At 33.7% G+C, this 24,400-nt stretch overlaps 1 protein-coding gene across 1 annotated transcript in view; it reads left to right on the top strand.

The window, feature by feature from the left end:
- The window catches only part of EEA1 (early endosome antigen 1), a 112,559-nt gene that overhangs the window by 73,653 nt on the left and 14,506 nt on the right, over positions 1–24,400 (top strand). Inside the window, exons 15-22 of the mRNA XM_040637313.1 lie at positions 384–584; positions 1,627–1,740; positions 3,984–4,139; positions 5,905–6,044; positions 13,527–13,857; positions 15,181–15,282; positions 17,063–17,257; positions 23,232–23,414. Of these exons, the coding sequence (XP_040493247.1) occupies positions 384–584; positions 1,627–1,740; positions 3,984–4,139; positions 5,905–6,044; positions 13,527–13,857; positions 15,181–15,282; positions 17,063–17,257; positions 23,232–23,414 (1,422 nt within the window). The remainder of the gene's footprint in view (positions 1–383; positions 585–1,626; positions 1,741–3,983; positions 4,140–5,904; positions 6,045–13,526; positions 13,858–15,180; positions 15,283–17,062; positions 17,258–23,231; positions 23,415–24,400) is intronic.

The following is a 24,400-nucleotide window of genomic DNA, read 5'->3' as shown; positions in this document are numbered from 1 at the left end:
TGAGTAGAGGGTGCTGACTGTGAAGGGGCATGAGTAAGCCTTTTGGGGTAATTTAATTGTTCTCCATCTGATTATGGCAGTGGTTAAATGAGTGTATATATTTATCAAATCTCAAACTATGCAATTAAATTGGGTGAATTTTATTTCATGTAAATTATAGCTCAGTCAAGATGGTTTTAAAAATAATGGAATCTGAATTTATTGTTTTCTTGTAGTTTTGAGAGATTGCTTATTTTTGGAAAGATGTGAATAAATTTTCTTAAAAAAATATGAGATAATCTATCATAGAGCACTTTAATATTCTTATGGACCTTTAATTTGTTTTTTTAGTTCTTATTATATCATATGTGATCTTCATAATTAGAGTCTTGCTTGTATGATAGGTAACTCAACTAACAGAGAAGCTGAAGAATCAGTCAGAAAGCCATAAACAAGCCCAGGAGAATTTGCATGACCAAGTGCAAGAGCAGAAGGCACATCTTAGAGCTGCACAAGACCGTGTTCTTTCCTTAGAAACCAATGTCAGTGAATTGACTGGTCAATTAAATGAGAGCAAGGAGAAGGTCTCCCAGCTTGACATACAGGTAATATTGAATTATGCAATTTAATGTGAGTTTGAATAAAACACCTATTTTGGGCCATTAAATGTTGTAAATTCTGTTTCTCTCTCCTTGTGTCTCTCTTTCTGTCTCTGCCTACCCCCACTTCCCTCTCCCTCTCTCTGCCTTATTTATTAGTGGAAAAACATTGGGAATAGGAATTAAATAAAGGTTGTATCTAGACAGTTTGTTGAGGTTTCATGTTTGCCTTTTTTTTTTCTTTGTCTCTTCTGGCAGACCGTACCACCAGATTTTTTTGCTTTTCTTTTTTTTCCGGAAATCCTTGTTGTTGTTTTTGAAGTTCAAAGTCATTTGATACTATACCATTAGATTTCTCTGTTACTTTTTGACTTTGATTTTTAGATTTTGCTTCAAAGGTTTGATTTAACAAAATACCTTTACGTATGTAGCATTGCATATTTTTAATGTACATTCTTTCAGAGGCCAATATAGAAGCCTTGTTCAATGAATCAGTGATGGGATGGGAATTAAAACAGATTGTTTTTTCCATTTTCATTGTTGGTTTCTTATCCTATGCTATAGTAGAGAAAGTTATAGAAACATTTCTAAGCCTTGATTTTCTTTATTTTAGGAAAATAATTCTATTGAAAATAAGAAATATAGAATAATATAACAGGGATACTTTTTAACTTGGAGGAAGAGGATACACATTTCTTCCTATTTAAAATACAATTATTTGTTAGATGAGTTATATGATAACCCAATATTTGGATGTCCAGTTTGAGAGAGGGAGAAGTGTTTTGGTGTCATGCAGGGGCATATATATCATCATATATATCATGATAAATTTCATCATTTATCCAAACATTATTAGGAGTCTTTTCTTTTACACATTCCTGTTTGGGGGATAATTGCATACTTATTTTTCAGTGTCTAAATCCTTATGTTTTTTGCCGAAGGACTTAATTTTTAAAATAATTTAGAGACAAAAGCAGTGAGTGTATATTCAAGCAAGAGAAAATCAAGAACTAAATACAAATGAAATGACTGGTCAATTTTGTTACAGATTAAAGCCAAAACTGAATTACTGCTATCGGCAGAAGCAGCAAAAACTGCTCAGAGAGCAGATCTTCAGAATCATTTGGACACAGCCCAAAATGCATTACAAGATAAACAGCAGGTAGGTGAACCTGATGCAATTTCATCCAATAACCTAATGTTTTGTTAGATGAATTAATTGCAAACATGTATAAAAATGATACTCAATTTTATTAATGTCATGGTCAACTTGCTTATTCCCTTTGATTTCTCCCTGAGTTCAGAACCAGTTGAGTGGTAGATGCAGGAAGGAGTCGGACTGATAAAGATAAAAATGTCATTTTTGTTTTTGATAAAGCCCAACTGGTGTGCAGCTGTGGTTGGGCTTCTTAATATTTTATTACTCCTTAGTGTAGACCGTGGTGTGGAGCTGAAGTATCTACTCCTAATTGTTGAGTTGTTGCTTCATTCCATCAAGTGCCAGTGATTGGGAACGAGAGACAGACTTTCACACCTGTTTTAGTAGGTTGCAGTCAGTTTTTAGTAGGTATTGTGGGCCATGACCTGGATATACTTACCACTTGGAAGCAGGAAAAGAGCACAAACCGCAGTAAGAGTTACTCTTTTATTTTGGGGGTGAGAATAAGTAGGGTTGTAGGGAATGCAGAAGTACTTTTTTCAATACTTCTGATTGAATAAAAGCTTACTACTTTAGGGCCAAGGTAAAAATGCTGATAGATTTTCTACCTTTTACCAGACAGAAATTTTTAAAATTTACTTTTTATTTGAGAGGTAACACTGGTTGTTGGCCTAATTTTTTTTTAGCAATATAGTAATATATCAAGTTAACAAAATAAAAACTTTGTTTTCTATATTTACCCTAAACCTTAATCGCATTTTCTTCCTTCGATGGAATGTTTGCTCTTAAATTTGGTATGCATCCTTCTAGAGTTGTGTAAGCACTGAACAGATATATGTGTATGCATTTATATATAAATAGACACACAGCACACACACATACTGATATTTTTCTTTTGTGTCCACAGAATCACTGTGTATGTGTGTTCTGCAACTTTTTACTCGCATTTTTGCTAATAAATACATCTGTAAAGTACTTTCTGAGCACGAGATCAGTGCTAGAAACTGTAATGGAAAGAGTATTTATAAGAATAATCACTTGAAAGTTTAAAATTTTTCAGCCAAAAATATCACTAACAAAATTTGAAAGCACATGGTAAAAGAATAAAACATTTTCTGAAATGTGTCTGATGAAGGGTTAATAAATCCTCGGTATTTAAAACACTTAGGAATTAAAAGAACCTACAAAAAAAAGGAAATGGTCAAAATATGTTAACAGATATTCAGGTTCATTAAGAATCAATTGTAAATTAAGACAGTAACAGAATATGCCCTTATTGAGGTCAGATGTGTGTGTTGAACACTGGAAGGTTTGGAGATGGTGTAGAAGAATAAGCCACCTTCATACATTGCTGGTGGTTATGTATGTTAGTTCAACCTTTTAATGGTGGTAGGGAAAGCTGTTTGATAATATATTTCAAGAACTTTAGGAGTTTTCATTCTTTAGCTCATTTTTAGTTCTTTATCCTAAGGGAATAATCATAGCTTTTAGGATGCTGTTTACATTTCTGTTAATAAAATGCAAAAAGTTTAGTAGCAGTCTAAGACTAAAATAGGACATTTGGCTAAAAAATGGTCTGGATCAAATAAAATGGAAATTTATGCAATTATAATGATATTTTAGAAAATAATGTCACAATTTCATGATGCATTGTTATGTTAAAATAAAGGTTATAATGAAACAGTATGTAAAGTGAGATTCTCTCCCTGTTTTAAAAGTATAAATCAAAAGATAGATACATACAGAAAAGACTAAAAGAAAAGTTATCAAAACATTAGTAGTGATTATTTGTGGGTGGTGGATTTACTAGTAATTTGTATTTTGTTCTTTCAGTGCCTCCAGATACTATAAATGAACAAGTTTCATAGATGCAGTCACCATTTTTAAATGTTATTTTTTGAAATGGCATCTTGAACATTGAAAACAATTATAATATAAAAGTGTTCTTTTATTATTAGCCTATTTAATATTCTGTTGTATTGTTTTGGCTCCTAAAATAACTCTTCCTAGAAAAAGTTATTGAGTGGGTATGCATATAAACTTAGTATCTCATGCTGTGTACGGTTTTAGTTCAGGTCCTTTATACTGGTAAATATAATGTCTGATTCCTCATTAGACTTCTTTCTAGTCTTATTCCAATAGTTTATTAAATAAAATTAGAACTTTCAATTTTACTCTGATGAAACATCTGGGCATACAATAAAGTAAACCTTACCAAAGTTTTCTTCAATTGTACTTTTCTATAGGAGTTAAATAAGATCACTACTCAGTTGGATCAGGTTACTACAAAGTTGCAGGATAAGCAAGAACATTGCAGTCAGCTGGAAAGTCATCTTAAAGAATATAAAGAGAAGCACCTCTCTTTAGAACAAAAAACCGAAGAATTAGAAGGTCAAATCAAGGTTTGTATGAAAGATACTGAATTTACCTAAATTTTCTGCTGCTGTAGTAATGGAAACTGATAACGTAGAAGGAACTGAAGATTTTAAATTTGCAAACAAGGGTGAAGTTGTCAGATAAAACTTTAAATTACATGTAATTTTTTAGGCCTTAATTTTGAATTCCATCTTTAATTTTAATTTCTTCATTAATGGATGGCTTTTACAAATAGCAGTTTTAACGTGCATACTGGTTCCTTTGTAATGTGTAACTATTTCAAAGAAACAACCAACCAGGGATCTACTCTGTAATTATAAGGAACTTACCATTTTGTCGTTGTTGTTATGAAGCCTCTTTTGTTCCATCATTCCCTTCTCCTTACTTCCTTTTTCCAATATATATTTCACATATGACAGACTTCTTCCTTTTTTAAACTTTACGTTTATACCCTTTGGATTTTGTGTTTAGTTTAATAATAAGTTTATACTGTGGTAAATTGCTTCTTACTTTAACACAATTGCAAGTGAAAGTGTTGATTTACTAAAGAGATCAAATGACTAGACCTATCAGAAGAGGATTTGACCTGAGTCCTTTGGCCTTTAAATGGAATCTACTATCAATTAAACAGATACTTCTCAAATTACTATTTATATGTAAGCTATACCTTCACAATCAGATGAAACACTTCTGTAGAACTATTGGATGTGTTATGTGTATGTGTATATGTGTAGATCAACACTGATACAACATGGAAGAATGTTGTATGTTTACAGTTCTGTTTATGGGTTTCTTTTTCTTTTCATTATGGCTGGTGATAATAATAGTGACAAATTAGTTTTTGTAATGTTTGAAAAGAACAGAGAGGCCATTTTACTGAAAAATGTCTAATGAGAATTCTCTTTGGGTATCTTTTACAAATAGTTATTTAGAACTAGTAGTGTCTCTTATGATGATCAGGTCTTTAACATTTGGTAATTTTTTTAGGAATATGTGTTTTAGATAGTTATTTGTTACAAAATTTTACAGTTATATCAAATATCCAGTATAAGTGTTGAATAAGAGCCACAGTACCTAGATTGATTTATAAAATATTTAGGGTACAAAATTATTGCAACTATATAAGAAAATGTGCTGCTCGTCGATATTTAAACTTTATACTTAACAGCTTGATTTTGTAAATTTGTAAAAGTGCACACAGCTATATGTATGATATGTATGTGTATGAGACAGAAACTGTACTATGAAGAGCAGCAATCTTTAAACCAAGAATTTAAAGATGCAAAACCAGGAATTTAACTGACTTTATATTTAGGGTCAATAAATGTTAACGAGAAGGATGACATGACAGCTCCATTTTAGTTTTGAATATTTATAATTACAACAGTGTTGTTCACTGAATATAAAGGATCATTTTAAGTGGGCCCACATGTGAACCTGTTACCTCTTTTTTTCATACTTGAGTTAAAACTCTATTCAAGTAATAGATACAATTATTTTAAGTTTTTTTCCTCTTTTTTAGAGTTCATTTTTGAAAGTAGAAACTTAGTGACTGCCTGTCATGTATAAAGCCTGCTGGTGGGTCCTCTGAAAGATTCCAAAATAAATAGTTCCTTTACTCAGTAATGGCTTCAGAATGGAAAATGTGTTTTTTATTATAACATAAATATTTTATGGTTATTATTGTGTGTTATGTCAACACCAATTTGAGTATAAACAAAAACATTATATTTGATATTAGATGGATAATTACAGACATTAAAATGGTTACTGTATTATATTTCTTCATAGAAACTAGAAGCCGATACTCTTGAAGTTAAAGGAAGCAAGGAACAAGCTTTGCAGGATCTACAACTGCAAAGACAGCTGAATACAGATTTAGAGCTTAGAGCCACAGAATTGAGTAAACAACTTGAAATGGAGAAAGAAATGTAAGCTAAACTACATTAAGGGAGAGGATTATAAACTATTAAAGTCTTATGGTTTCAGTTATGCTATTGCAGGGCTTAAAGATTTATTAAGTGTTTATGTTGATTGTATAAACTCTGATGTTAATATGAATGAATGAAAAATAAAGCCATCGTAAATAATATGGTTAAATTTACCTTCACTAGAAAGGACTGAAAATTTGGGTCATCTGGTCTCTTTTCAACAGTAATATGGTACTCATTTCTCTGGGTTAAAGCAATTGTTTTGAGTTGTTCACTAGTTTGAATAAATTAATGTAAAAGTAACAAATAAAGGAGTATTTCTACCTATCACCCAAGAGCAATCAGGCTTCTGCTTTGAGGGACTATACCAAGTAAGGAATGTATACTTTCTTCTGAGAAATGATCTATTTTAGTTTTGTGATGCATCTTGACAGATTGTATTTATAAGCACAAGGGAAACAGAATCAGTGTACCTTTTTAAAAATTATTGAAGTAAAATTTATATACCATTAAATGCACAGGTCTTACATATACAGTTTGAGTTTTAGTAAGTATATACTCTGTGTAATAACATGCACCCCCTTCCCCACAACATTTTTATTACCCATGGAGTTTTCTCGGGTGTCCTTCTAGTCAGTCCCTTGTAGACACCACAGTTCCACCTTCAGTCCCCATAGGTTGATGTTGTGTGTTTTTTAAATGAAATCATATCGTATGTTCTTTTTTATGACTGGCTTTTTTTCACTTAATGTACTATTTTTGAAATTCATCCATATAGTTGAATGAATATTGTTCCACTGAATGAAATATACTACAATTTGTTTATCTAGTCTTTTTTTAGTGGGTATTTTTTGGATCGTTTGCGGTTTTTACCTGTTATGAATAAAGATGCTATCAGTATTCTTAAGTAAGCATTTTTGTGAAAGTTCAGGGTCGTGCTGAGTAGATGTATGTTTAACTGTATGAAAAACTGCCAAACCTTTTCCCAAAATGGCTGTACCATTTTATACTCCTACAGGAATGTTTCAGTTGCTTCATATCCTCGCCAGTATTTGGTGTTGTTGGTCCTTTAATTTTAGCTATTTATTGAATGTGAAACAGTATCTTATTGTGCTTAATTTGCATTTCTTCACTTGTGAAGTGTCAAATTATTTTGCCTGTTAAAATTTTTTTCCCCATTGGATTTTTTTATTATTGATTTGTAGGAGTTCTTTATATATTCAAAGTACTAATCCTTTGCCAGATAGCCAGCTAACTAAGCAGACAGACAAATAGATTATCAAGACTTTTCCTAGCAGCTTTGCTTAACATTTTTTTGGTGGTATCTTTCAGTGAAAAGAAGTTTCAAATTTTGGTTGAATTCAATTTGTCATTTGTTTTTATTTTATGTTTAATGTTTTGTGTCTTTTCTAAGAAACCTCTACCTATCCCCAGGGTTTATGAAGAATTCTCTTATGTTTTCTTCTGAAAGTTTTATAGTTTTAGTTTTTACATTTAAGTCTAGGATCTACTTTAAACTTATTTTTGTGAGAGGTATGAGATAGGGGTCCAGGATCATCTTTTTTCCCATGCATCATTAAGTTATTCTAGTACTGCTTTTTGTTAAAACTTTTTTCTCCCAATGAGTGGCCTTTGGTGCAGTTGTCGAAGTGGCATATACCTAATATATGTGGGTTTACTTGTGGGCTCTATTCTGTTCCTTTGGTCTTTGTGTCTATATGGTATTCTGACACCAGTACCACCTTATGTTGATTTTTGTAGCTTTGTGGTATAGGTCTTGTTATCAGGTTATATCAGCCCTCCAATTTAATTCTTTTTCAAGATTGTCGTAACTCTTTTAAGTTTAATGCTTTTCTGTATAAATTTTAATATTAACTTATCCATTTCTATAAATCAAATTATTGGATTTTGATTAGAATTGCAATGAATCTGTAGTTCAATTTGGGGAGAATGTTTTAAGAATACTGAGTCTTCTATTTCTTATGTTCTATAAATGAGTGAAACCGTAAGGAATAGGAAGATTGGTAGGAGAAGGAAGGGAAGAATGAAGCGGGGGTAAATAGAAGGGGGAATGAACCATGAAAGACTATGGATTCTGGGAAACAAACTGAGGGCTTCAGAGGGGAGGAGAGTGGGGGATTGAGATAGGCAGGTGATGGGTATTAAGGAGGGCACATATTGCATGGAGCACTGGGTGTTATATGCAAATAATGAATCATGGAACACTACATCAAAAACTAAGCATGTATTGTATAGTGACTAACATAACAATAAAAAGTTACTAAAAAAAAGAATACTGAGTCTTCTAATCCATGAATGTAGTATATCTCTGATATTTATGTCTTCTTTAGTCTCTCTGATTAACATTTTGTTGTTTTTAAAATAGGAATCTTAAATATCTTTTGCTAAATTTAATCCTAAATATTTTATGTTTTTCAATTTTATTGTAATTGGAATTGTTTTTTATATTTTCTGATTGTGTAAAATACATAAAAATACAATTGAGTCCTATATATTGACTTACTACCCTCTAGCCTTGTTAAATTCACATTTTTGTTTCGTAGTTTTTAGAATTTTCTAAGTGGACAATCTTGGTATTTGTGAATTACCAACAGTTTTACTTCTTTTTTTCTTCAGTCTGTAGGCCTTTTATGTTCTTTTCTTGATTTACTGTTAGCTGACACCTCCAGTGAACTTTCGAATAAAAAGATAGTGGATATCCCTGAATGTTCCCAGCCTTAGGTTGGAGACATGAAATGTTTCATCATTAATTTTGAGGTTAGCTGTTTTGTTTTGTTTTGTTTTTTTTCCCTAGTTTCCTTTATCAGATTGAGGGCATTCCTATCTATACTAGTTTTCTTAAAAATTTTTTTATCAACTTCTTTTTCTGCATCTATTCATATGATCATACGGTTTTTCTCCTTTATTCTGTTAATATGGTGAATTACATTGATTGCTTTTTTAACTAGTAAACCAACCTTGCTTTCCTTGGATAAATCCCACTTGATTATCCTGTATTATTCTTTTGATATATTGCTGTATTTAATACTTTGTTTAGAATTTTCTGTCCGTTCATGGGGACTGTTGGTCTGTGGTGTTCTTTAATATCATTGTCATGGTTTCAGAATCATGGTTATGTTGGTCTTAAAAATAAATTGACAGTTTTCTTTCTTCCTCTCCTTTCTGAAAGAGTTTGTGATGGGTATTATTTATTTCTTGAATGTTTTATTGAATTCACCAATGATCCAGCTGACCAAGTTCTCTCTGGGTTGCTTCTTAATTTAGAGTTCAGTTTATTTAATAGATACAGGGCTATTATTGTTTTCTAATATTTTACTTGAGTCAGTTTTGGTAATTTGTGTCTTTGAAGGAATTTGTCCATTTAATATAAACTTCAAATTTATTGGTATAATGTTCACAAGATCATCATACTTTTAAGGTCTGTAAGTGATGTCTTCTTCTTATTCTTTTTTTTTTTTTTTAAAGATTTTATTTATTTATTTGACAGAGATAGAGACAGCCAGCGAGAGAGGGAACACAAGCAGGAGGAGTGGGAGAGGAAGAAGCAGGCTCATAGCGGAAGAGCCCGATGTGGGACTCGATCCCTATACGCCGGGATCACGCCCTGAGCCAAAGGCAGACGCTTAACAGCTGTGCCACCCAGGCGCCCCTCTTCTTCTTATTCTTAATAGTGCTAATTTATGTTTTCTATCTTTTCCTTGATCAATCTAATTTGGGGTTTATCAATTTTATAAAAAACTTTTGATTTTGTCAATTTTCTTTTCCTTTTTCTAGGATTAAAACTTTATTTATTTTTTGTAACTTTATTTTATTTTAAGTAGGCTCTATGCCCAATGTGGGGCTCAAACTCAAAATCCCAAGATCAAGAGTCACATGCTCTCCCGACTGACCCAGCCAGGTGTTCCTGATTTTGTCAATTTTCTATTTCATTTATTTCTCATCTTCTCTTTAGCATTTTCTTCCTTAGACTTTGGGTTTAGTTTGCTTTTCTTTTTATAGCTTTTTAATATGGAAGCTTCCCTGTGCTGTCCACCTTTTGTAGTATCTGTTTCATTTTCATAGTTACTCACCCTCTTTGTATTTTGTCAGGTTTCTGCAGATGGAAGTTACATGTCGTAGTCTAGTAAAATCAGTTTAGTATGACAGTTTTTCAACAGATGGAATAAATTATCTTGAGGAAGATTGTCTTTTCCCATTTGTACTAAGTGCTTAATGGACTTATTTATGACATCTCTGAATATAAGGGCGGATGAGTTTAGAAGATGAGGATCTAAAAAATGAATTGATATATGAAATTTCAAATGTCCTTGGTGACAGAGAGCGTATGTGCCTCCAGACATATCCCATATATTCATAAAACTACTGAGATGGGGCATCTTTCCTTCACTCCTAAGATAGAATTAGTCTCTTGCTCATCTTGTTCTTAAAGTTGATGCTTGCATTGGGTCTTGCCATAAAATCTACAGCAGACACATAACTCACCAGAATTTTGATGGGTAAAAATCAGTTCTACTCCATTTATCTGGATTTTTTCAAAGGAGGGCTTGTGACCAGTCACATTTCAGTAGACTTTGCCTTTAAATGCCCAATAGACCTCTCTGATTGAGTTGACAGACTTGATCTGTGTCAAGGGTATGAAGGTTTTTGACTCTCAGTAGTAAAGATGGAAGCTGGGAAAGGTACCCTTCAGGGAAATGAAATAAAACCTATCGGATTGATGATAATTAAGTTGTTTGACACCTTCATGGTTTTGGCCTTGTTTGGGAGTGATGATGAAAAATTTCTTGTTTTCACATCTAGTGAAGTAAGTCCTGACTGATACTTTGAATTTGAGGATATAGAGGTGCATTGTATACCTTAAATGGCATTCCTTCCCACTGTTAGCACCATAGTTTCCAGTGCATAGGGATTTGGGGAACACATATGATCCCTTATATCACCCACTGAGTAATTTGTCACTTCTGGAACCCAGTCATCAGTCCATGAAGGTCACCTCCAAGTTGGTTCTTCTTCTTCTTCCCAAGGCCCCTGTGGGCCCAAAGATTCTTTCCATTTCTAATCGGCTCAATGTAAATGGGCCCATTTCTATTCTATGTTCTAATCTCATGGTTCAGAACTCATGAAGAGGCTTCTATATCATACTGAGGTAGGGCAACCTTTTAATACTAAAGTCTTTTTTTGCCTATATACTTTATGGAAACTCTTTTAATGTGAAGTCTTACATTTCTGTTGTACCACCTAGGAAAAAAGGGCTGGGTAGACACATCTAGAGTTTGACTAAACCTTATCCCAGGGCTCAGCCCAAAAAACAGGGCAAGGTTACCCCCTTCTCAAGGTGCACCTACATCTGTGCATCCAACTCTCCCTCCAACTCTCATCTTACAATGTACTTTCATTACTGTACAGTTTAATGTACTTTCTAATATCCTTTGTGATTTTTTTCTTTGATACATGGAGTATTTAGAAATATGTTGTTTACTTTCCAAATATTTGGAGATTTTCTAGATAGCTGTTACTGACTTCCAGTTTAATTCCATTGTGAACAGAGAGCATACTCTGTAAAATTTAGATTTTTCAGACTGTCTTATTTATTGCCCAGTGTATGGTTTATCTTGGTTGATTTTCCCTGTGCACATATGTATATTCTCTGTTGGTGAAGTGTTCTATAAATATCAAGTAGTCAAGGTGATTGATAGTGTTTTTAAAAAAGGTGGTTTTTTTGTTTGTTTGTTTGAATATAGTTGACACACAATGTTACATTAGTTTCAGGTATACAACATAGTGATTCAAGATCTCTGTACGGGGCACCTGGGTGGCTCAGTCGTTAAGCGTCTGCCTTTGGCTTAGGGCGTGATCCCGGTGTTCTGGGATCAAGCCCCACATCAGGCTCCTCCGCTGGGAGCCTGCTTCTTCCTCTCCCACTCCCCCTGCTTGTGGTCCCTCTCTTGCTGGCTGTCTCTCTCTCTGTCAAATAAATAAATAAAAATCTTTAAAAAAAAAAATCTCTTATGTTCCGCTATGCTCACCACAATGGTAGCTACCATCTGTTACCAGATAGCACTATTACAATACCATTGAGTAGGTTCCATATTCTGTACTTTTTGTTTCCTTGATTTATTCATTCCAGATAATGTTTAACCTTCTATATCCTTGCCTCCCCTCGCCCCCCACTGCAGTTCTGTCAATTTCTGAGAAAGGGGTGTTAAGTTTCCGACTTTGATTGCAGATTTATTACTTCCTTCAGTACCCTTCTTAAAATTAAAGTTTTACAGTGACAATGGAAGACTTTATTTCTGTTTTTCCTTTCTTGATTCACATAATCTTATGATTTTATAATAATTATTTATGGGAAAGTTAAGTAGCATAGTAATATATATCAAGTCCTAATTTTAGGGTTGCTTGATAGGAATTATAACTATATTAAAAAGATAATGACCTTTCTGTTTAGACCTTTGAAAATCAGTGCAGTATAGTATCCCATGAATGCACTTAACTTCATCTTTCCTAGCCACTTTTAGAAAGAAAAGTAAGTTTCCGAAACTAAAAGTTGAAAAATTTCCAAGTATAAATGTAATTTTGATATTGTATGAATACCCAGCTTCATATATGTGGCTAGTACATCTTTTAACAACCTCTCTTTAACATATTATTAAATTTATACTGATTATAAAGTACATCAGAAATAGAATGCATTCAAGAAATGTTACTTTGAATCTGGTTTTATTTTCACTTCAAAAATGGTTGATCTTTAATATGTGTTTTTTCTTTTGGTGCATAATTTCATTTCATCGAAACAATCGAAGCTTTTAACTTTCTTAAAGCTGTATCTTCATTTCCTTATTCTTGTAGTTTATTCATTTAGGTGTAGAAAACTTATATCAAGGGACAAATGATAACAAATCTCTTATATAATCTGCTAAGCTCTAGAGTTAAAATAAATCTTTTGTCTTTTCTCTGAAATGAAATATTTCTTTTTTCACTTCATTTTTTTCTGGGTTAATCGTGTTTTGAAGTTTAATATCTAAAAAAATACATAATGTGTTTTACGTTTTCAAGAAAAGAGGCAAAGTTCTCTATATGCATGGGGGCTAACACAATGACTAGGTTCTTTAAGGCACATGGAAAACCTTTTCTGGCTGTTGTAGCCTAGAGGGTCTGCTATATGTACAGTTTTGGGGGGGCATCCATTGCAATAGACAAGCTGGATTAAGTCTTAAGTTACCCTTAACTTATTTAATTTAAAGAAAATCATCTTTATCTGTTAAATGATCAGATCAGATTTAATGTGTTTTCAGTTGTGTTGTTTTATGACATTAAATTATTATTTTTACTTCTGAACTACACAAGAAAGTTTTAAAACTCAATTATTAATTTAAAGAAATAATAATTACTAGTTTTTAATGCTAAATTAGGAATGGTAAATTATGCAGTATTTAAAAAAATTGTTTCTGAAATATTTAGAGTATCCAGTACGAAGTTGGATCTACAGAAAAAATCTGAAGCTCTTGAAAATATTAAGCAAACACTTACCAAGCAAGAGGAAGAAAAAAAAATCCTTAAACAAGAAATTGAAAATTTAAGTCAAGATGCAAAGATGCAGCACAAGGAATTGAATAACAAAATTCAAACAGCCGCAACAGAACTGCAAAAAGTGAAGATGGAGAAAGAAACCCTAATGACAGAGCTTTCTGCAACCAAAGAGAATTTATCAAAAGTTTCTGATTCTTTGAAGAACTCCAAAAGCGAATTTGAAAAGGAAAATCAGAAAGGAAAAGCTGCTATATTAGATTTGGTCAGTTGTTTATGTTTACTTAGGTAGAAGTGATTTTTATTTAAAATGTACTGGTTTTTCTGCTGAACCCNNCTGTTGCCTTTTTATCCTACATTTAAATGATTTTAAATAATTCTTATGAGGAAAGGAATTGCGATTGCTTAACCTGAGAAAAAGATACTGGTGTTTGTGTGTAAAATTTCCAGAAGCCCAGGAAACTTCTAATTCTCTATGAATGTTCTAAATGTTCTGAATGTTTTAAAACTCTAGATAATGCCATGTCTTAGAGATACCATAAAACATTTAAACTCTATGAAACAAAAGTCACATAGTTTCAGGAAATGCTAATGGGGAATATATTCTCAGAAATATTTTAACACATGGGACGCCTGGGTGGCTCAGTTGGTTAAGCATCTGACTCTTGATTTTGGCTCAGGTCACAATCTTAGGGCTGTGGGATCAAGCCCTGTGTCTGGCTTGGCTTGGAGTCTGCTTGAGTTTCTCTCCCTCTGCCCCTCCCCCTGCTCATGCTTACTCTTTTTCTCTCTCATATAAATAAATAAATCTTAAAAAAAAATATTTTAACCCAGAATAAGAGTAACAGTAAAAGTAAAATTCTTTTGTTTTCACTATGAAGGTCAGTGAAAGTGTTTAGTAGCACAAAAAAATATATGATATTAATATGTTACTTTTATGTTCCTTTCTGTTTGGAGAAAACATCTCCTGTCTGTACATCTTCCCTTTTAAGTTGTGATTATTCTTTATTTATATGAATTTATATATATATACAGCATATAAATAAACATACATATATTTATATGTAATATAAATCACGTATTTAATAGTATGTGATTATTCTTTCTTTATTAATACTTTCTTTCACAAAAATTTCCTTTCTTCCATTTTCTTAAAGATTGTTATTCTGCTCTTATGAGCTTTTTTTTTTTAAGTAGCTCCACACCCAAAGTGGGGCCCAAACTCAGGACCCTGAGATCAAGAGTCGCATGCTATACCAACTGAGCCATCCAGGTCCCCCTTTTGTTAGGCTGCTTTTAAAATATCATGATAAGTTAATTATAATTAATTGTATGACATAAAAATGTGGTTTCCAAAGTGTTCTACTGCTGGTTGATGATAGAAGCTCTTAACCTTTTTCCGTCTGTCTACCTTTACTGCTATAATACTTGGCTGTTTTAGAACTCAAATGGTGGACGATTCTATCCCACGCTAAACCATCAACGATTCTAGTGTATTTCCATGTGTGGATCTTACTAAGCATATAAATCAAACTTTTTAAGCTTACTACAAATATCTTCTGTATAATGTAGTTTTGATATTTTTTAGGAAAAAACTTGCAAAGAATTGAAGCATCAGCTTCAAGTACAGATGGAGAACACACTTAAGGAACAGGGTGAACTGAAAAAGTCACTTGAAAAAGAGAAGCAGGTAAGATATTTTTTTTTTCTGTAATGTATAATATGTGAAGAATAATAAAGTCTGTATTTTCAAAATAATTTCACGGTGATACTTAAGTCAGAGGAGGCTTATTTCTCTGAAATGTAGTGGATCACAAAATAGTTTAAAATTGTCATTTGTATTCTACCTACTACTAAAAAGATTTAAACTAGTTTATAATAAAAGACCCAAAATAAAGAATTATAATTAATAAAGTTAATTGAGTCAGCTTACTATAGAGTTATAACTATATAATTTAGATGAAGGAACGTTGTTATGATTGAGAAAAATATCTTGATAGGCTTTCCGTAGAAATAATATTTTAACAGCTCTTTATTTCATGGACATTTATATTTAATGGTATGTTAATAGTTCTATAACAACAGATTTTTCTGTGATTAATGCTTTTATTGCTCTCCATCCAAAATAAGCAAGCAAATGAGTAAATAAATGGGTATAATATATAGTTGTTATTCTCTGAAGACCTGCCTCTAGCGCTTAGAGTCCAGGCATGCAGTTTTTCTAGAGATCTGATTTGATAAAGCAGGAAAATCTAATCCCGAGAGGTCCTCAATGTGATTGTAGTCTAGTTGTTGCTTGAAAGGAGACCACCTGTGTTTTAGATGCCAGTCTTTAAGTGGCAAAATTATGGTGGCTTAGTGCTCAAGCTCTGAATCTGGATTGTCCAGATTTATATCCTGACTGTGCCATTTGCTAGGTTTGTTGTCTTGCCTTGTTTTAGGCAGATTACTTAATCTCTCTGTGCTCCTGTTTCCTCAGCGGTAAAATGGGGCTAATAATAGAATCTATGCCATTGGATTATTATAGGAGATAAATGGGTTAATATATTTCAGAGTGCTTGGAACCCTTATAACAAAATAGCAAAATAAATGCTCAAATGTTAGCTATCACTTTATCATTAGTTATCATATTGTAATCATCATCATTGTTACACTGACTCCTGTTTTGCACAAAAATATTTCCCTTTGTGTTGGAGATAAGCTGAAGCAACCATATGTAGCAGTGAAACTTTTCAAAAGTAACTTTGAATATGATCAAGCGCTCAAGATAGGTTCGTAATGACATATGCATAAAACATGAAAACATGACTTTGATTGGAAGGGCAGGAGATCATTGTAGTTCACCTTGGCCACTGAAGAACCTCAGTGTGACTTCTATATTTTGAACAGAAATATATCCTAGTAGATTGTAAAAACAAGGTAGTAGCACAATATGCCCCCCAGATCTCTAAAGAGGAAACTATTGCGTGGTATAGTTTGGTGTCATCAGAAAGATCCTAAACATATTGCCAAAAATGATTTTAGTTTTATTATAGTTAATATGGAGCTGTTCTTTCTGATTAACTGTGGCCAATAGGCTAAGATAGCATTTTGAGAATATTCTTGAAAGACAGTAGACATTCCAGCAGTCTAAAGACTGATGTTAATATTCCTATTTTCTATGATACAAGGTAATACTAGTCTAGCTCATTTACAAACTCTATCCAAATATATACTTATCAGTTGGGAAGGTAGGATTAAACAAATATTGAAGATTAATCCAGCATGTTATCTAATAGTGAATAGCATCACTTATGAACGCTCCACGAGGGCAGGGATTTTTTTGTTTTTGGTTTTTGGTTTACTACTGATCACCTGTGGCAACCAGGCTTAGTAGTTTCAACCTAGAGTAGTGCCTGGCATGTAGAAGGTACCCAGTAAATGTGTCTTGATTGAATGATGAATGCTAAACAGATTTTATTTTCCTTTAGACTTCTCATCAGTTAAAGGTGGAACTCAATTCAGTGCAGGGACAAGTTGTACAGGCCCAGAATACTTTAAAACAAAAGGAAAAAGAAGAACAGCAACTTCAGGGGAACATAAATGAGCTAAAGCAATTGACTGAACAGAAGAAAAAGCAAATTGAAGCACTCCAAGGAGAAGTTAAAATAGCTATTTCACAGAAGGTAGTAATATGATATTTGTTTACTTTTTATGGGAAGAAAATCTTTGCAGTTAAGGTAATAATATGATAACACAGATGAGTTGCAACAAAAAAATTTATATATACTCAAAATTTTTCTAAGTAATTTTTCTAAGTATTTTTTAATGTATAAAAGCACTTAATTATGTAATTAAAAATATGTCTGGATTTCCATTCACTAACCATGTTTTTAGATAATCTTTATTTAAAATTAATCATCTGATAGAGATAAAGTTACCTTTTTATACAATAATATAATTAACACTTAATATTATTGGAATAATTTATGCATTTCTAGGGCATTAGAAAATTTTAAAGGAGTTAAAAAGAAATTATCCTTATTAAGGGAATATAAGAACAAAAACCACAAAATGGTATGTATTGAGAAAACTCAGGAGTATAGGTTTCATATATTTATAATTGTTTGATATTTTAAGTTACATCTTAATGGTTTTTATTTCTAAACTGTTCTAATTTATTATTGAGCATCTGTTTTTTATTCTTAAATATGTTTTAATACTTGTCTGTACAAGGAGTTGACAAATGGATTGTACTTAATATTTGAACAAAAAGAGCTTTTTACTACTGTTGGTATGTGCATGTCAGTTGGTCAACAGAGAAGAGAGAAGTGAAATCTGTCTTTTTTTCTTTAAGATTTATTTATTTACTAAAGAGTGTACGTGCAAGTGTACGTGATGTGGGGGTGGTGGGGGGAGGGGCAGAGGGAAAGAATCTCAAGCTGACTCCCCACTGAGCGTGGAGCCTGATGTGGCTCTATCTCATGACCTGAGCCAAAATCGAGTCAGGTGCTTAACTGACTGAGCCACCCAGCTGTTCTGAGAAGTGAAATCTCTCTGACGTAGAACAAACAAAATATGTCATGTCATTAAGAGTTGGTTATCATGTTACTAGAGAAGAAAAAAATTAACCTTGCAAATAGGTATTTTGTGTTGACCACTATATAACTATTACTGTGTCACTTTACAAAAGAGTAATTTTCCAATAACACGAACAAGAGTAGACAAATTTGCCTGTGTATTTTTGGTATTATATATAATCATAAGTCAGGATGTAATTATCACAGTACATATTTTGTTGTATGCTTTGATATCTTGAGGTAATTCTTTTCCCCCAAATCTGTTATCCTCATATCCAAGTATTCCCCAGATCTTCATTTTTATAACATCATAACTTCATGAATTAAAAAAATAAAGCTCAACTATTTTAGCACATTTTAAAAAAACTGTTAGTTATAATATGATTTCTTTTAGATTTATGATTAATGTATATATATATTTTTTTTAATTTTTTTTTTTATTTGACAGAGATAGAGACAGCCAGCGAGAGAGGGAACACAAGCAGGGGGAGTGGGAGAGGAAGAGCAGGCTCCCAGCAGAGGAGCCTGATGTGGGGCTCGATCCCACAACGCGGGATCATGCCCTGAGCCGAAGGCAGGCGCTTAACCGCTGTGCCACCCAGGCGCCCCTATGATTAATGTATATTGATCATACTTTGTATGGCTTTACTAGATGACACCTTAAGAATTATGAGATTTAAAGGAAATGTTTTTATTGATAGTTGTCTTAATTTGGATTGCTATAACAAAAATACCATAGACTTGATGGCTTAAACAATACATGTTTATTTCTCACAGTTCTGTAGGGTGGGAAGTCCAATATAAAGACACTGGCATATCCGGTGTCTGGTAAGGACCCATTTCCTCGCTTGCAGACAGATGCTTTCTTGCTGTATCCTCATATGGCTGAGGGAGAGATTATCTCTCTTATGTTTCTTCTTGTAAGGACACTAATCCTTAATTACTAATTCATGAGGGCTGTACCCCTCATGGTCCCACCTCCAAATACCTTCACATTGTGGATCTAGGCTTCAACATGAACTTTTGGGGGGACACAAACATTCAGCTGTGGCTGTACTTAATTTATGTTAGTGTATGGATGCTAAAATAAGAAGCACACTTTTTAACCTTGGGAAGGATGGCATTTTGGGGAGTGTTGGGTGGATAGCCAGTTGCTATAAATTAGATTTTTTAAAAAAGATTTTATTTGTTTATTTGAGAGAGAAAGACAGCCAGAGAGAGAAAACGAGTGGAGGAGGGGGCAAAGGCAGAAGCAGACTCCCCACTAAATAGGGAGCCTGATGCAGGGCTTGATTCCAAGACCCTGGGATAACGACCTGAGCCAAAGGCAGACATTTAACCGACTGAGCCACCCAGGTGCCCATAAATTAGATTTTGACTTTAGAGTGAGTAGAGACTCATTGAAAGGCAAGTTTGGTTTTGTTGAGGAGCAGTTTGGTTTTGTTGTTTGGTTTTGTTGAGGAGCAGTGTAGCACGGTTTTGTTGAGGAGCAGTGTAGCACGGAAAGCAGGATAAATTTTGGAGCCAGGCAGATCTGAATTTAAATTTCATGACATATATTAGGTTTATGGTCACAGGGAAGTGAGTCATCTTTCTGAGCTAAATAAAATGGAGTTGTAGAGTTGTTGCAAAGATTGAGAAAATGTATTTAAAATACGCAGGACTGTGCCCAGTGCAATATAGAAGCAAAATAGTTGTTGGCTTTTATATGGAAGTATAGCAAACTATGATCTAAGTGTGTCGGTGTGCATGGTTGACTCTGCAGTGATGGTCTGTGATGGTTGTCACTGGCCGACAGTGAAAGAGGAAAAACAAATATAATGTTTAAATGGGGTATAGATACGTATGTGTATGCAGCTTATACAACACATGCACGTGCGCACACACACACACACACACACACACACACACATTTTGGATGTATATGATTGTTTGGGAGCCACTGATCAAGGATCCTGCCAGTAGGATCCTGCAAGTAAGTCAATGGCCCCTGTACCAACTTTATTTGAAATCTATTGTGGGAATACAGAATGAATAGGATAGGTCCCCCAAATCTCAAGGAGCTTATAATTTAATGAGGCAGTAGGTATGTAAAGAAGAAACTGATGTATAAAGAATGAAACAAGAACTTAAACAGAAATATGAGAAAAATTAGAACTTAAGGGAAATTTTGACGGGCTTTCTAGGGAACTAGCATTTTAATTGGGCTTTTGGAGATGATTATAATTTTGAAAGGTTAAAAAAGTAAATTAGACATTTCAGGGAGCTAAAACAATACTAGCAATGTTTGCAAGACTTAGAAAATGTTGTTATAGATTAGCTGTTGGAGTGCATGGTAAATGGAGAAGTGAGGTGAGGGATAAAGCAGTAGAATTGGATGAAGTCAGATCACAGTAGTTATATAGTTGTTTCTACTTTAAAATTTTAACATTGGAGTATTAAAGATTCTTAAGAAGGGAGGAATGTGATCAGACCCATTTTAGAGCAAAAACTGGTCAGTTTGTGAAGGGTGAATTGTAAATGACTGACCCTCCTGTATTCTCCTTTGGAAATTTGGGTTTACTTCTATTAAAGCAATTATCAAAGTGTTGCATTGATCTGTGTTTTTTTTTTTAATTCCCCACTAATATATTTGAATTCATCAAGGTTAGAGAACTGTGTCTTTTGACAAATAAGCCATCAATAATTTTTTTAAATGAATGAATCAATCAGTCTGTCAGAGTAAAGATAATGAAGGCCCAAATACGAGCCCAAAGGGCCTTTATGGTTATTACTGAGACTTTGCAGAGGGCTTAGTTGAGAGCCATGAAGGTGATTAAAGAAAAAGAAAACTAGATTTGTGGGGGAAAAAAATGTTAAAGTAGAGAAGTAGTATTCTATAAAAGAAAATGTGTAAGAGCAGTATAGTCTTCAAGATGAGAAAAGATGTCCAGGAATTCTTCATCATGAAGTATCTAAATTGGAGGAAATGGAAAGGACGTGACATGGGCTGTTATGAGATAACATATAGGGAGGTCAAACCCCCTTTCCTCCATAGGCATTAGCACCATCTCCTGTCAGTCTGCCTGCTAGCTCTCTTGAATCCATCCCCTTTTCTCATTTCTCACGGCCATAATCTTAGTCCAGGCTATTTTGTTCTCCTATCCAGGCTATTATAATAAGTTATTAATAGTCGTCCCAGGCTTTTCCACCTCCAGTCTATTTGTCATTCATTCATTCATTTAAGAAATATTACTAGACACCTATTTTATGCCATGGCACAATTCTGGGTGTTGGAGATAACAGCCATGATCCGACAGGGAACCTGTTCTCATGAACTTTATACTTTCTTGGGGAAGAAACTAAACAGGGTGATGTGAAAGACAGTGATGGGACAGAGTCCTACTAAAGGATGGGTGATTAGAGAAGCCTCTCTGAAGAGATTTGAGCTGATACATGAAAGATAAGAGCTATCCGTACAAAGGTCCAGGGAGACAACTAGTACAAAGATCTTAAACTAGAGCAAGCTTGGTATTTTCTAAAAACAGAAGACCAATATAGATTAAGTATAGTGGGAGAGAAGGAAAAGAATATGAAGTTGACAGGGGCCAAAGCATATACATGTAAATTTATAGATAAGACAATAGAGAATGATATACTTTGTTCTAAGGATAATTGAAATCAGTTGAGGAATTTTGAGCAGAGAATGGTGAGTCTGACTACAGGGAGAAAGGAGCAAGCAGAGAAGGCACTGAAAAGCTTTTGGCAGTAGTCCAGGCAGTACATGATGATAGCATGAACTAAAGTGTTAGGAATGGATGATTTGGGAATATATTTTGGAAGTTGAGTCATCGGGACTTGCTGATAGATTAGATGATGAGAGGTGATGGAAAGAGGAATTAAGAATAGCTCTACGTTTGTGGCTTGTGCAAGTGGATAGATGATCATATTTATTGAGGGAAAGTAGCAGCTTTTTGATGAGCAGTGTCAGGAATCAAGAGTTCTGCTTGAGATAGATATCTCTCAGTCATTGAAGTGGAGATGTCAGGGAAATACTTGATCATAATGAGCCGAGAGTTTGAGCAGAGAGGTTGGGGCTAGAGACATAATTCAGGAGTCAATTGTGAATAAATGATATTTAAAGCCATGAGTGTAGTTGAGATCTTCTAGAAAGAGACTGTGTATAGAATACAAGAAGGACAGGACCCTGGGGTCCTACAATATTGAGAGATCAAACAGAAGAAGGAGAACTAGGAAAAGATTTTAAGAAGGAATGACCAATGAGATAGGTGGAGAACCTAAGATACAAGGTGCCCTGGAAACCAGGTTAAAAAATGTTTCTAGAAGGGAACATCATCAGCTATTTCAAGTACTGTTGGGAGGTTAAGTAGGATGTGGACAAGGACATGAATATTGGATTTTGGAGCAAGGGGTCGTTGGTCATTTCAACAGAAGTTGCGTTGAAGTTGTGTATTTATTTTAAAAGGCAAGTGCTTATTTTCATACCGTGCACACATATATTTTAATTGTGTCATAATTTGTACATATCTCCTGAGTCTTCTTAAAGACTAGACACAAGTTTAGAGTTTAGAGGAGTCAGACCTTTCAAGATTTCCTTTTTCTGCTTTGTTGCTAATAGAGATGACCTGTAGAAATTTTCCAAGTTTTGCTGGAATTTCAAGGAGTAGAAATGATATACTTCAACACAATAATGACTTTTTTATTTCTTTCATGTAGAAATTTCCCTTAGTTCAACCTTAATGATCTAAAGCATTAAGCACTGCATCTTCCATCAGAATGTGGTTGTTACTCTCCGTCTCCTGAGACATTGATACTTCCCAGTGAAATGCTTTTTTTTATTTTATTTAATGCTTTTTTATTTTTTGGTTTTTAAATTGGGACTTGCTGGATTTTGTATTTTGTAAATCTTTAAGTTTGTAACTATAAGGTAAGTAAGTTATTCTTTATTAAAGAAGAATTTTGGGCATAAATGCTATTTAATTTGTTCTCAGGAATCTTCTTAGTTGTGTGGATTTCATTTTAATATTTGCAACTGGTTTTCTATATGCAGACTGTTTTAAATGACTATTGTGTGTTCCAGACAGAGCTTGAGAGTAAACTACAGCAGCAGTCGACACAAGCAGCCCAGGAACTTGCAGCAGAGAAAGAGAAAATGTCACTGTTACAAAACACCTATGAAAAAAGTCAGGAAAATCTAAAACAGCTTCAGTCTGATTTCTATGGAAAGGAATCTGAGCTTCTTGCCACAAGGCAAGATCTTAAGGTATAGTAAAACATATCACAAAAACTCAGTAAGTTGTTTATAGACATTCATTAAATGACTGATTTGAGTCCAGATGGGCAAGGGAATGTTAGTATTTGTGGAATACCATGCTTGTTTACTATTAAATTATTATTTTTGGAGTAACATGCTTCTTAAAAATTAAATTGTTTTATATTATTACAAAATATATATGTAAATATAGGCATTTAAAAATAACATCTGTAACAGTAAAATAATTTGGAAATATGTTAACTACTATATTATAAGCTTATCTAAAGACTTTGCTGTCTTTATGTAAAAAAGTAATTTTTAAAAAGAACTGCTGTTTGATCGTTGGTGAGGATGCGGAGAAAGGGGAACCTTCTTACACTGTTGGTGGGAATGCAAGCTGGTGCAGCCACTCTGGAAAACAGTATGGAGGTTCCTCAAAAAGTTGAAAATAGTGCTACCCCATGACCCAGCAATTGCACTATTGGGTATTTACCCCAAAGATACAAATGTAGTGATCCGAAGGGGCACCTGCACTCCAATGTTTATAGCAGCAATGTGCACAATAGCCAAACTGTGGAAAGAGCCCAGATGTCCATCGACAGATGAATGGATAAAGATGTGGTATATATATACAATGGAATGCTATTCAGCCATCAAAAAAATGAAATCTTGCCATTTGCAATGACGAAACAAAACAGAGGATCATAGGGGAAAAGAAGAAAAAAATAAAACAAGACAAAACCAGAGAGGGAGACAAACCATAAAAGACTCTTAATCATAGGAAACAAACTGAGGGTTGCTGGAGGGGAGTGGAGGGAGGTATGGGGTAACTGGATGATGGACATTAAGGAGGGCATGTGATGTAATGAGCACTGGGTGTTATATAAGACTGATGAATCACAGACCTGTACCTCTGAAACCAATACTATATTATATGTTAATTAATTGAATTTTAATTAAAAAATATAAAAAATTAAAAAGGACTGCTGTTAGAA

Source organism: Ursus maritimus, unplaced genomic scaffold (assembly GCF_017311325.1).
Source record: "Ursus maritimus isolate PB19 unplaced genomic scaffold, ASM1731132v1 scaffold_21, whole genome shotgun sequence".
NCBI lineage: Eukaryota > Metazoa > Chordata > Mammalia > Carnivora > Ursidae > Ursus > Ursus maritimus.
Note: the sequence above shows the minus strand (reverse complement) of the source record. Positions and strands in the feature narration are given on the sequence as shown.